The sequence below is a fragment of the Harpia harpyja genome, chromosome 5, assembly GCF_026419915.1.
Source record: "Harpia harpyja isolate bHarHar1 chromosome 5, bHarHar1 primary haplotype, whole genome shotgun sequence".
Classification (NCBI taxonomy): Eukaryota; Metazoa; Chordata; class Aves; order Accipitriformes; family Accipitridae; genus Harpia; species Harpia harpyja.
In genome coordinates, this window is record NC_068944.1 from 41,956,185 (window position 1) to 41,968,479 (window position 12,295).

The window sequence follows — 12,295 nt, forward strand, 5'->3', positions numbered from 1 at the left end:
AATGAGTCAGTGAGACAAAAGTACTTTCATTATTGTTTTTCAAACAATCAATTGAGGTACAGAGAGACCAGCTTTTCTATTTGACCCTGCTTTAAGCAGGCATGTTGGAGTCGGGAGGTCCCTTCCAACCTGATTTTTTTTTTTTTTTTTTTTTTTGGTGATTCTGTCATTATAAAGGAAGATCAGGACCTGCATTTTTCTAATCCTAATTCAGTGCCTCAATTTAGGCCATTTTTCTAGATTTAAATAGAAGGCTATACATAGGAAATAATCTGTAATATTTGTTTGTTTGGAAGGAGATAAGTGACATTTCAGAAAAGAACTTTGTTTTCCATGCCTTCTACAAAGAATGATGACAAAAATGAAACAAATTGAAACAACATGTGTTTGAATTGTTTTAAAGCTTAAATGTTAATTTTTTATGAAATCTTTTATGTTAGTAAGATATATATGTACGCATTTAATGACAAATGGAAAGATATTGTCTCTTTTCTGCATATTTCTTTAAGTTGAGAATTAATGTACTGCTTTAACTTGTTCCCCACCTTAGAAGAGGAGAATTGTTTTGGGACATGGAGTATATGTATTAATTAATTATATTCAGTAGTTATGTTCATCTGGAAAGCTCAGAAAACTTTCTAACTTGTGTTGGACTAAATTAAGCAAAATTATTGTTTGTCTTTCGCAGGGTGCGAGAGTACAAAACACAGCCAAGAATTTAGGAGTGAGGGATCGAACGCCACAGTCTGTGCCAAGGTAACTTGACAGTTTGTGTCTTAGACCATGATTTTATCTAGTTTGTGCCAAATTCTGTCCTAGCTGCCCAAAAGCTAACAGTAAACAGTGACTAACTGGTGAGATTTGGCTTTTAATGTACATACAATTACATTCTTTAGCCATACAATTTTACTTAAAGTAATTAGTTGCAGAAGTTAGGCTATATAGCACTTCAAAATGTGTGCATTTTTGAAAAATGAAACCTAGTTCATGTTAATTATGAAAACACTGGAGTAAGTCCTTCACCACTTGTGATGTTTAGTGGTTTTGGGGAAATATGCCTAACTAAATCCATAACCCCATTTTAATGAAAAACTGTACTGCAGTATCTCAGCAAAATCATGTTCTAGTTGCTTTTAGAGATGGCATAGTCTTTCTTTGTCTCTTTCTGAAACATCCAGCTTTTTAATGCTGTGATGGATTGCAGGTACCTGAAATGTTCCTTAACGAGCACAATACTTATAAATGAAAATAACCAAACAACAATGTTCTTAATTTTATTTTAAAGTGGTTTTATTAATCCAGCTCTAATTTAAACTTTTTTTTACCTATTTAAAACAATGGTTTTTGTTGACTAATTATAACATTGAATGAGCTAAACAGATATGTGGAATACATAACAGACCCACTGTGGTGTTTAAATTTCAGTAAGGAAACAGGGAATTAGTAAAACCTGATACAGGTAACTGTGTATGAACACATATGCTGTCCATAGCCTCACAGAAAGACTGTCCTCTGGGTTCTGACTGCTAATACTTGGGAACTTTTTCTTATGCTATTTGCTCCCCTTTTCTCAGGTGTCCCAGTTTCTCCCAGTAGGGAGTCAGGCTACTGCTCATGATTTACTTGTAATAAATCACAAAATGTTGTTCCATGCCTGTGCTCGATCTGATTCTAGAAACGGAATGTACCTTAAGTGTACAAGGTATAAGTAAATCTGAGTAGCAGCTGCCTTTCAGTTGCTGAGTAGCAGCATTTGATGGAGCGTATATGCATCTTGCATGCCCCATCAAGGAGATTAAACAAGATCCAACAAAAATACTGATTCTAGAGTAAACCTGTCAGCAATAAAGTCATTGCTCTTACTGGCAGATGAGGGCGTCCCTTCTCACAGTCGTGATCAGGTTAGAGGCAATCCAGGACCAAAACTGCCTGACCAACTGTCTTGCATTGTGGGAACCTAAAGCAGTAAAATAACATTTTATTACAGTAAAAGCTGTGAGAAGCCTTTTCATATTTTGAATGATATGGTTCTGGCCTTAAATGGACTCCTCCTTCATGACATAATCTGGAGACACCCAAAAAATTCTTGCAAGCCAAAATGTTCCCACCTCTAAATGACAGAGCATGGATCTAGATTCACAGCTTTTGTGATAAAGGAAAAATCTAAGTTCTTAAAAAGAAAAACTTGGCCACGAGACATTTTTTGGCTTTGCATCAGTTGAGAAAAGATTGCCTCTTTCCAGTTGACACTCCCACAACATAGCAATGAAAAACTGAAGAAAAATTATGAGAGCACTCCTAGAACATAGAATAGACAGATGCATCCAGCACGCTTGCCAGTCAGCAGCAACAGCAGTGTCACAGGAATATCTCATGGACCTCAGTGTTTGGGGCATTTGGTGTAACATGAGAGAGGTAAGTCACGTAACTCAGAATAGTCATAGGCAGGAGTGATACTTTTGATGTATAGGTAAATGATACTCTGGGTTCTCAGTTCTTTGCCTTGAAAAGAATTTTACCATTACATTTGGTTCCATTTAACGTCACCTGACAGTGTTGCCAGCTCTCTGCAGCTGCCACTGTTTTCTGTCTTTTCTCAGCTGATCTGTTTGTACCATCTCAAATAGTTGTTCCGTGTGTATTGACCCAGAACAGGCTGTTTCTGCTCTATACCGTCTTCAGCAACTATAGCTCCTTAGGGATTTATCCAGCCTTGTTAGTTTGCTTCAGAATTCTCCTACATGACTTGCTCTGAAGACAAGTAATCTTAATGATTACCATTTTAACCTGAAGAATATACAGACATTGGTACTTGGGGCTGAGCTTTTCTGCACATTGTTCCATAGAAATTAGATTTTTCTAAAACATCATCAAGAACTAACCCCACTGCAATTACTTAGATGAGATTTTGACAGTAATTTTATCTGTCTTTTGCCAGCTTTGAATATTACTGCTTTATTACACCATCAGAATCAAATAACTCCAATAACCCCTGTTTATTTTTCTCTGCATACTTGTCTGCATAAAGATCAGGCCATCTTATTCTCTCATTGGTATACAAATATGAGATATATGCATGTTGGCTTATATATGGCTCCTAATGAATACACTGGTGTTTGCACAATGTGACCTTAAATGATCACATTTCTGAATCTGCCAGATGACAGTGTGGAAGAGCCCAATGGTCTTCAGAATACATTATGGTGGAGGTTTGAAAGCAGGTTTGCAATTGCTGTTTGGCTGACAGAACTGATGCTCCCTGTTCTTACCATCCAGAAACAATACTGGTTGATAACCACTCCTGGTGAGATTCAGAGAAGAGTTATTTAGCTGGTGGTCATTGTGTGTTGTCAGCATCCCATGGGTTTTAACTCCTAAGGGAACTGAAATCAGAGAACAGCAGCTATCCTGCCCTGCTTTTGCATAGCCACAGGATGCTTTTTTCTGACAAGATGTGCCTAGATGTTGAAGAGGCTTTCAGTACTCACAGGGGCAGCCATACATACTGTGCCTCGTGTAATTTCAGTATCAGAGTATCATGCCAAGAAGGCACCAGCCCATTGATCTTGAATTGTTTGTGGAGCCCAGCCACATGTACAGATTTTTGTTTTCTGTGTTGATTTGTTGTATGATTTTGAAATTTATGATTAGTTAAAGTGGAGTCATATAAATTAATGTGATGCTTAGCAGGCAAATTTGCAAAATATACTTGGAAAACTCAGATACTCAGAGCATCTTAAATATCCTTAGCCCACAAGCCACTGGACAAGTCACTACCCTGCCTGTAGCCAGACCTGCCAAACCTGCTCTTTCTATTGTTTTGGTATTTCAATATCAGAGAGTCTTAATGTTAAGTATTAATGCACATGCTGTGTCATTGTCTCTTCATTTTTTGGCTTCTGATGCCTTTTCTCCTTCCAATGCCACACTTGGTCTCTTCTCTTTGCTATTCCTTCAGTGATACACTTTCCCTGAGGAAAATATGTAATCTCCAAATGAGACCATGTCTATTGCTGGTTCTAATTGCTGTGGTTGCAGGGGAGATACTGTATGCTGGACATACTTACAGAGAGCCTGAGGTCAGAATGATTGCAGTTTATTTTCAGTAGTCCTAACATTAGGGTAGTTTCAAACACTTGCTAATAACCAAGTCCATGCGATAGGGTTTAACAGAAGTTCAAAAGCCTTTATAAATGAAGGAGTGGCTATTTCAATCTGTACTGAGGTAGGCATTTGAACCAAATCTTACTGGTCTTGACTTCATATGTGTAGAAACGGGGGGGGGGCGGGGAGAGTTTAAAATCTTCATGCTGGCGTGTCACATGTGTGACATCTGTCTTAAGTTCTTCAAACAGCATCAGTTTTATAGGGAACTGTTAGAGTGAGGTCTGACTGTGCCAAAACAAAACAAAAATGGAGGCAATTGCATTCACCAAGCAGCTTTTCCTATTCAGAAATTCAGAGGAACAACTGGTAATTGGATTAGTGGAGACTTAGTTTTCTCCAGAATGGGGTCTTCAGTGCAGACATATGAAAACTTGACTAAACTGGAATGTCTTTATAAGATTGTTTATAGATGTGTGTTTTAATGATACCACTTTCAATGTAAACATTCATGCTCATGAATAAGATTTTACTGGTTTTATATCAATGTTATTAAACCAAATTCAGTACCTCTTGTTTTGCAGTGCAGGAAGACTTAGATTTAGTTTGTGCTCCTTAAATTTATCCATTTTAATAATGACCAAGCTCTCAGAATAACAACTGCTTTGTTTTTTGTCATTCTCAGATTATACAAGCTATGCCAGCCACCACCACCTGTTGGAGAAGAATGAGGAGAACTGCTCTGGAAAATAATCCAATAATGGCCTTTAGGATACTGGGACTATATGACGAAATCTAACTGCACTATAGCAGTATGTGCCTGGGGCTTTGATAAATAAAAAACCCCTTTACTCAGGATAAAGAAAGAAATACCCTAAGTATTCTCTATTGGCATTGACTTCCAAAAAGCATTTCTGGAATCTGTGCACTCTGGCCTTACACCAGAACAGGAGTCTTCCTTGGGAATTTTACACTGGAATCAGATTCATTTGATGTGTCTTGTTCAGCCACACGATAGGTATAGCCAGCAGCTTGAAAACAAATGTCTTGTTCAGAGAGAATGACTTCACTTGTACACTATACTGAAAGCGTTCTTGTGGAAGGAATAAAAGCCTAGATAAACTAGGCTTGATAATGAGCATGCACTTCATATGGGGCCCTTTGCACTGATAATCCCTTTTTCCTGCCACCATCATAATTTCTCAGAATAATGACATTACTGTTTCAAGAATATAATATAAATGAGGTTTAAAGATGGAAAACTCATCTCAGAATTGTGTTTAATGGCTGCAGGCAGACTGCTGCTATGAACGTGTGCTTGTAATCAGTAAACTCAGCCATGTCTTAAGCAGTCCATTGTCGTACTCCTTTAGGAGAACCTATATAGCGTATGAGATGAAGTTTTGCCCTTTTTCAGTTGTCATTATCATGAAGGAGAAGAAGGCTAAGTCTGATCTTCACCCATAGTTAGACTGAATTTCAGACTCTGTCTAATGGATATTTTACATGCTTGTGCCCCTGCATTTCAGAGGTTTCCAGAGTTGTATATATTCTTGTATAGTACTATATTAGCAAATCTACAGAAGGTGAGGGTGAGGCAGTATTGTTAAGTTTAACTGGAAATGTCTGTGGTTTAAGTTGAAGCATGGTCTGGGGGTTTCATGTTTTATGCTACCATTTCCCATATTTTGTCAGAATTGTTTTGTATAGCATTTCAGTTCTTAGGAGCGGTAATTGTTATAGATTTATTTTGAAATTGTACTGAGTATTTAGAGGGCCCAGGGAAAATGTATCTGCGTTTGGCTGTTCTTTTGGCCAAAGAATTTTCAGAGAAAATGCCCCCAAATGAGGTTTCGTATGTGAACACATTAAAACAAAAACTATATTCTGAAATAGTTCTACTTGTAGCAGTAGCTACGCATTCTATTAGAGCGGGACATACACTGTCTGAATAAAATTTATTTTTTGTACAACAGCAGTCTATAGTTATGCTGTAGCAATCAAACCTTACAACATAATTGTTGTGTATTATCTATTTATGAAATATTCAACAAATATATTAATCCATAATGAAATAACTGAGAATTCAAAATGAGCTGTACTCTTGCAGAGAGTGTTTTTTATATAGGACATCTAGGGGACTTGTTACTTTTCTCCAAAGGAGGAATTAGAGCTCCTACCTTTTTCACTATTCTTAATGTTTTTACACAGACTTTAACTTTGCTAAGAAAATAAATATTTTTATATATCCACAGATATATATGTCTGCGCATATATGTGATTTTCAATATGTATATATTTATGTAGTCATATCAATTACTGGTCCAATCTTAAATATAGAATGTTTGCCTTGAACTGTGACAAAGACATGCAATAATGAACACTTCAGTAACAATTTCGCCTTCGTGCTTTGAAGTTTATACCCTTTCATAGTTATTGGAAGCTGTGGGACTATAATCTTTTTGATTAAGGAAAAAAAACCCCAAACCAGAAAACAAAGCTTTACCCTTTAGAAGCTTACTCTTTTTGTCTAGGATGACCTAATACTTCTACATAAGAAAGAGTTACGAATCGTATATTTGCTATTCTTGTCAGGATCTCATATTTTTGGATGTGTTTTATTCAGAAAAGCATTATTAGCTAGGGTAATTCCTGCTCCAGGCAAAAGCGCCAAAAATGTTTCAGTTTCTGCTTGTTCAGACATCAGGAGTCCAGAGAAGCCGTAACCGCCTCATGCCAAGGACAGTGCTGCTGTCAGCCCCGGCTGCAAGCTTGCATCTTCCTGTGAGATTCGCCCAGAGTTTTGGTTTTATTACTATGAGGCAAGTCAGCTGTCAGCTGCATGGAGCTGCTAATCCTGTGTAATATAAAATAACCTACAGGACAAAATCTGTTGCATGCACATGCATTATTGTAACTAGTGCTCACCTTCTTTATTGCATTGAAAATGGTAGGAGTGCAAATATGCCAAAATAGTCTCCTTGTATAATATGGTAATTGTCTAATTCATTTTGTTGTTGAAAGCATGGGGTAATAGACATTTGTAAACACCAAGGGACAAATACTTATGAGGCAGTCACTGGACCAGATTCTTTAACTATCATTTAATGAGTGCATCAGAAATCTTGACCTCTTGTTTTTGTATCTAATTTTTGGTTCTTTATTCTTTTTTCCCCGCTTTAAAGGCAGTTTTCAAAAACTTACTCAGCACTATGAGCTTCACTGGTGATCCGTGCTGCAAAATAAAGTATCGATTTAGCCTGGTATCAGGGGGGGCTGAGAAACTTAAGCCCTGGTTTTCTGGGATTACAGGTAGCATGTAAAGATAGGATTTCCAGAGGAAATTGGGCATAAAAGTCCCACTGACTGTCTATGGAAAGTGGGTGCCTAATTTCTCAAAATTTCCTTCAAAAGCCAGTGTTCGCTTGAAACATTGTGTAACTTTTCAAACTCCTTTTCTTGTCCCTCTGCTTTCAGAGCACAATGCACATTCTAACACGTATGGCTTCTAGTAACATTAGATGGACCTTTAAGAAGCCCATTCTTAAATTATAAATTTACATATGTTCATTACTAAAGCTATTTATCTTGTTTGGTATATGTAGAAGATTATTTGTTCCTTATGCAAGGTGCACTTGCAGAGTAAAAAAAATCCATCCTCATCACAGTATGTTTATCCTTTCATAAATTTTTAGACTTACAGATGACAAGAAGAGATGACCAAGAGCGATGATTTACAAGAACTGTAACACCCATAGCTTTTTAAATCTTTGCTTCTACAGCAACAGATTATGCAGTCTATTTTTACAACCATGTGTTGTACTGGTTTAGGGAAAACATTCTGTATGTAGCTTTTACTTTTTTATCCAAGGTAAGTGTAATTCTTCTGGGAATAAATTCAAGGACCTAGAGGCATACATTACCAAATACTGACTACCATGATTCAGTGGTAATCTGTGGGGGATGTATAGGAGACTTAACAGCTGGGAAGGGAGGGTTAAGGGCGAAGGAACAGCTAAGTTGCCATGGGGTTCATGCTTGGAGAAAACTTAGATTTTAAGGTAGAGCTGATGATGTTTGGCCTAACTTTGTAACCATCATCTATGAATAACGGGATGCTAAACAGTGTTTAATCTATGAAATGAGCATTGATTCAGTCTAGTTCCCCAAATTAAATATTTCATAACACTTATTTTCCTTGTAGATTGTAAATGTAAATGAATACAAAAATGTATATATTCCAGCTTCTCAATGTCAAACATTTTTGTGTTTAGCAGTCCATTTTAAAGTAAATATTCCTGCTATCAGCTGAACCAACCAACCAATGTTATGTCCACTGAGAGAGTTGCAATCTTTAGTGGCTTTTTACATGGTTTTCACCAGGTTTTAGCAAATGCATCACGTTTTCGGGTTGTTTTTTATTTGTTTGTTTTAATGCAGTCAGTAGTGGTCAGAACTGCTCTTCTACAGTTTTAGAGCCAAAATAAACTTAAGTTGATGAGGATTTATAGTAATCATACTTCATTTCATTTGTTAGAATCCCCTAATGGAAAAAAATGAACCAGTTTTATTGATCTGGTTTTACCCAGAGAAATTCACAAGCACACAACAGTGATTTTTTTGTTTTGTTAATTCACTGTCAGATGCAGTATGTGTGTATATATATCTAAGACAATTGCCCAAATGTGAGTACACACATCATGGTTAAGCATAATGCTCAAAAAAAGAAAGTATCTTTCATTTATTTTCATTTAAGTTGTGAAATTGGTAACTGTAGTGTATGTATAGTATGTATATGTATTGTTCCATACTCTTCACTTTACAGCTACTTCATGGATATGTCTGCCAGCATTGTACGCGTATTTTGCACCATTTTTGTTTATGAAAAGAGGAGAGTTTCTTAAGCTAATGCATTGCCTTATGTATTTTATCTCTGTACTTGTTGATAAATGCAGGTAGTGCTTTTCTAATTGTACTCCAGCAGTACACTGGCATTGGTAAATTAGATGCACAGTACATACCTGTCTCAGGATACCTGGATTTTTCATCATTAGGTTTTGAAGTATAGAAAGATACTGAACTCATATTTTTTATGCTGACAATTGTGTAGGTTTTTTTTATATACTGTATATACCAATCAAGTTTTCCTAAAGAAAATGTATTATTAGGAATGTTTCCCTTTTCCTGCTAGAAGACATGAGTTTATGTTTTCTCATTATGTATGTATAAAAGAATACATAGCATGCACAGTCATGCAGCTGTTAACACCGGCGAGAAATTTCATACTGTCCAGAGGCCAATCAAGTAGTCATTTCTTACGTTATTCTCCAGAAATAACATCTCCATGCTAGAAATCCTATATGGCTAGAGTGGAACTATAGAAATAACTTCCGCTTCAGTTTGAAAGTCCAATAGAGTGTCGAAAGTAGCTGGGACATTTCTGCAAGTACTTAGATTCGGACTTTCATGGGAATATCCACAACATCTTTTGTGGGGGAGTGTGTCCTATCTGTACCATGTGCCAGATTTAAAAGACTAAGCAGCCTTACTAACATTTTAACACCCTGTATATAGTGTATGTATTTGGTTATACTTGTGTTACACTTTAAAAATGAACTTAATTTCTGCATTGAGTATTGCACATGTTTTTCAAATGAAGAATATATTGTTTGTAACGTCACATTAAGCACAAGAGAGCATTACTGCTTTGAAATTTTATGTTTAAGTACAGCCATACACGGAACCTCTCGGGGAGCTATTGTTTGAAAACAGTCAAACTAGCAGCTCTGTGGGTAGTTGAGTTTGTTAGAAATAACCTTTGGAATTTAATGTTAAATATCCTTGAAACATGGATTTAAATTACTTTTTCCTTTTTTTTTAAAATGCCTGTGTAGCATACTTGGAATCAGTTGCTATATTGATTATGGGTTAAACTAATACTGTGTACTTTTAGATCTATGGTTTATTTTTTTAGTCTACATATTAAAGACTGGAGTGGTAACAATGTATTACAAAATGTCAGACAGCAATAAAACCATTCATAGTATGGCCACTGCAAATCTCTTTCTTTATAAGCAAGAAATAAGTTGGGGGGGAGGGGGTTGGAGGTCTTTAACCCTTTCAGTATGGCTGCCCTAGGAATGCTGCTGCAGGAGAACAGAAACTAAACTTGTAGAAATAAATGTTTATAATAAGAATCTCTTCTGAGAACCCAAGCCCAACTTAGGTTCATTGCTGACAATTGAAGTATATCTTTACAACCTGTGGAAAATTGAAGCCTGCATGAGCAGTAAGTAGTCCCTGGCTTTGGGCAGCTGTATTTTGTGAAGGCTGGAAGAGACACAGGCATGAAAATCCCTTTCTGGCCCCATGGTGCCATTACTGCCCCACGAAGGTCCAAAACATCCACCGTTTCTGGCATTCCCTTGTCTGAAGACCAAAGTGTGAAGTGGTCATCATGTTTGCTGCTGCGCACAAGGATAATGCGACGAGCATGGTGTGGAGTGTTGCACTCCCCGTGCTAAAAAACCCACCTATAAATGACTGATCCTTTAGAGGGATTGGGAACTAGCTCCTAGCTACTGTTGGGATGCCAGGGGTTTGAGGAATTGCACTGAATGTTTCTTTCATAGGACTGAAAGCTGTTGAAATACTAGACCTTGCTGAGCAGTTGTCTCTGTATGAAGGAAGTTCTGATTTCTACATGGTGGTTGTGATCAAGAACAAGAGGAACAGCGGAGGCAGGACCAAAAGCAGCTACAATGGTTTTGTAAAATCCCTTTTGTTTTCCATATTCTGCTAGCAGGGAGGAGGGTGAGGATGAAAGTATATCTGGATAACTAGACTTCAAAAGACAGATTACTTTTTTGTTTTCTTCTGTCCTAAGTATTCCGCTCTCCATAATTTTGTGAAGGAAGGCAGCATGGAATTTCGGAGAAGTAATGAGAAGCAGAAGTGACCAGATGATTTCAAATATGGCCTGCTTTTCTACCATTGTAAGTGAGGTTTCTTTTTTTCAGTGCTCCTCATTTCTGTGGTCTTGACTTGTTGCCATGAGTACATCAGAAATAAAGTCCAAAGAATTATTTTCTTGATCAATGTACACAATGGGAATAAATAGTGCTTTGAAACAACTTCTGAGAAAGGTATCAGTTACACCATGGTAGCACTTGGGTGTCCAGTAATTTCTCGTCTTTCATGAGAAAGTATTGCTATCATCTTGATTTGAAAGTCAAAATATCTGCAAAGGGACTTGCCACACTTACATGTCAGAGGTCATATGAGGCACAGTGTGAGTCCAGGATTCAAAAAAGATAATGTATCTTTGCCTCACATCAAAGTATGTGTCAGCTAATCTTTGAAAGTTAAGACACTTCCTTTTAAATGTTACACATAAACTTACTTTTACTATGTATTTGATTGCTTTTTTTTTTTTTAATGGCTCCTTATGTCATGCAGAAACAGGAAGGATGATGCTCATTACTTTGCTTATACTAATGAAGTGGAATTGCTAACAATTACTTCATTCTTGCTTGTAGAAATCTTGATTCTCTGAAACTTCTTTCCCAGATAGTACTTCATTCCCCCCCCCCATTTCTGTATACATTTTCCTCTGTGGAGCTGCCAGGGTCCTGAGGGCACTAAAAAGCCCTAATTGCCCCAACCAGCCTCAGTCCTGCACCCACTGGCCATGGATTTGGGGCAGCATTTCAGCTCAGGCCTGGGCAGCTCCTGTCTCCAGCCTCACCTCCTGGGAGGACCTTGAAACCTGTGTTACGGGTAGCCTTGTCTCTAGTCCCATCTTCTCTTTCTGACTGGACTTTCTGGATGGACTCTGCACCTGATTCAGTATTTCATTTTGTCTGATCATCCCTGGACTGTCAGCAGAGCTTGCTGTTGTCCTGGTCCTGCTGGGGGGAGGCCACTGGGCTGTCTTCACCCACAGGTCCCGGCTTGTCCTCCTTCAGGGAGTGGACCTGCTCTTGCTGCTCCCTGCGAGGAACATCCAGTGCTGGTACAGGTTCTGCCACATCTAACATACTACTGGCTTGTGTTGCATTAAAGCAGATTAATGGATTAGAGTGCTCTTAGGGGGGAAAAATGCCCATTTCCAGTCACAAGATGGATGGGAGGCCTCTTCCATTGATTTTGATCTTGGGACTAAGGGTAGCATCCAAAAATGCTCTATAGC

The 12,295-nt window shown here is 37.7% G+C and overlaps 1 protein-coding gene across 3 annotated transcripts in view; it reads left to right on the top strand.

The window, feature by feature from the left end:
* PREX2 (phosphatidylinositol-3,4,5-trisphosphate dependent Rac exchange factor 2) overlaps positions 1-10,156 on the top strand; it is a 192,221-nt gene extending 182,065 nt beyond the window's left edge. For all 3 annotated transcript variants that reach the window (XM_052786784.1, XM_052786785.1, XM_052786786.1), the window contains 2 exons: positions 689-756; positions 4,790-10,156. In XM_052786784.1, coding sequence (XP_052642744.1) covers positions 689-756; positions 4,790-4,835 — 114 coding nt within the window. In that variant the 3' untranslated portion in view covers positions 4,836-10,156. The remainder of the gene's footprint in view (positions 1-688; positions 757-4,789) is intronic.
* Positions 10,157-12,295: the final 2,139 nt, after the last annotated feature.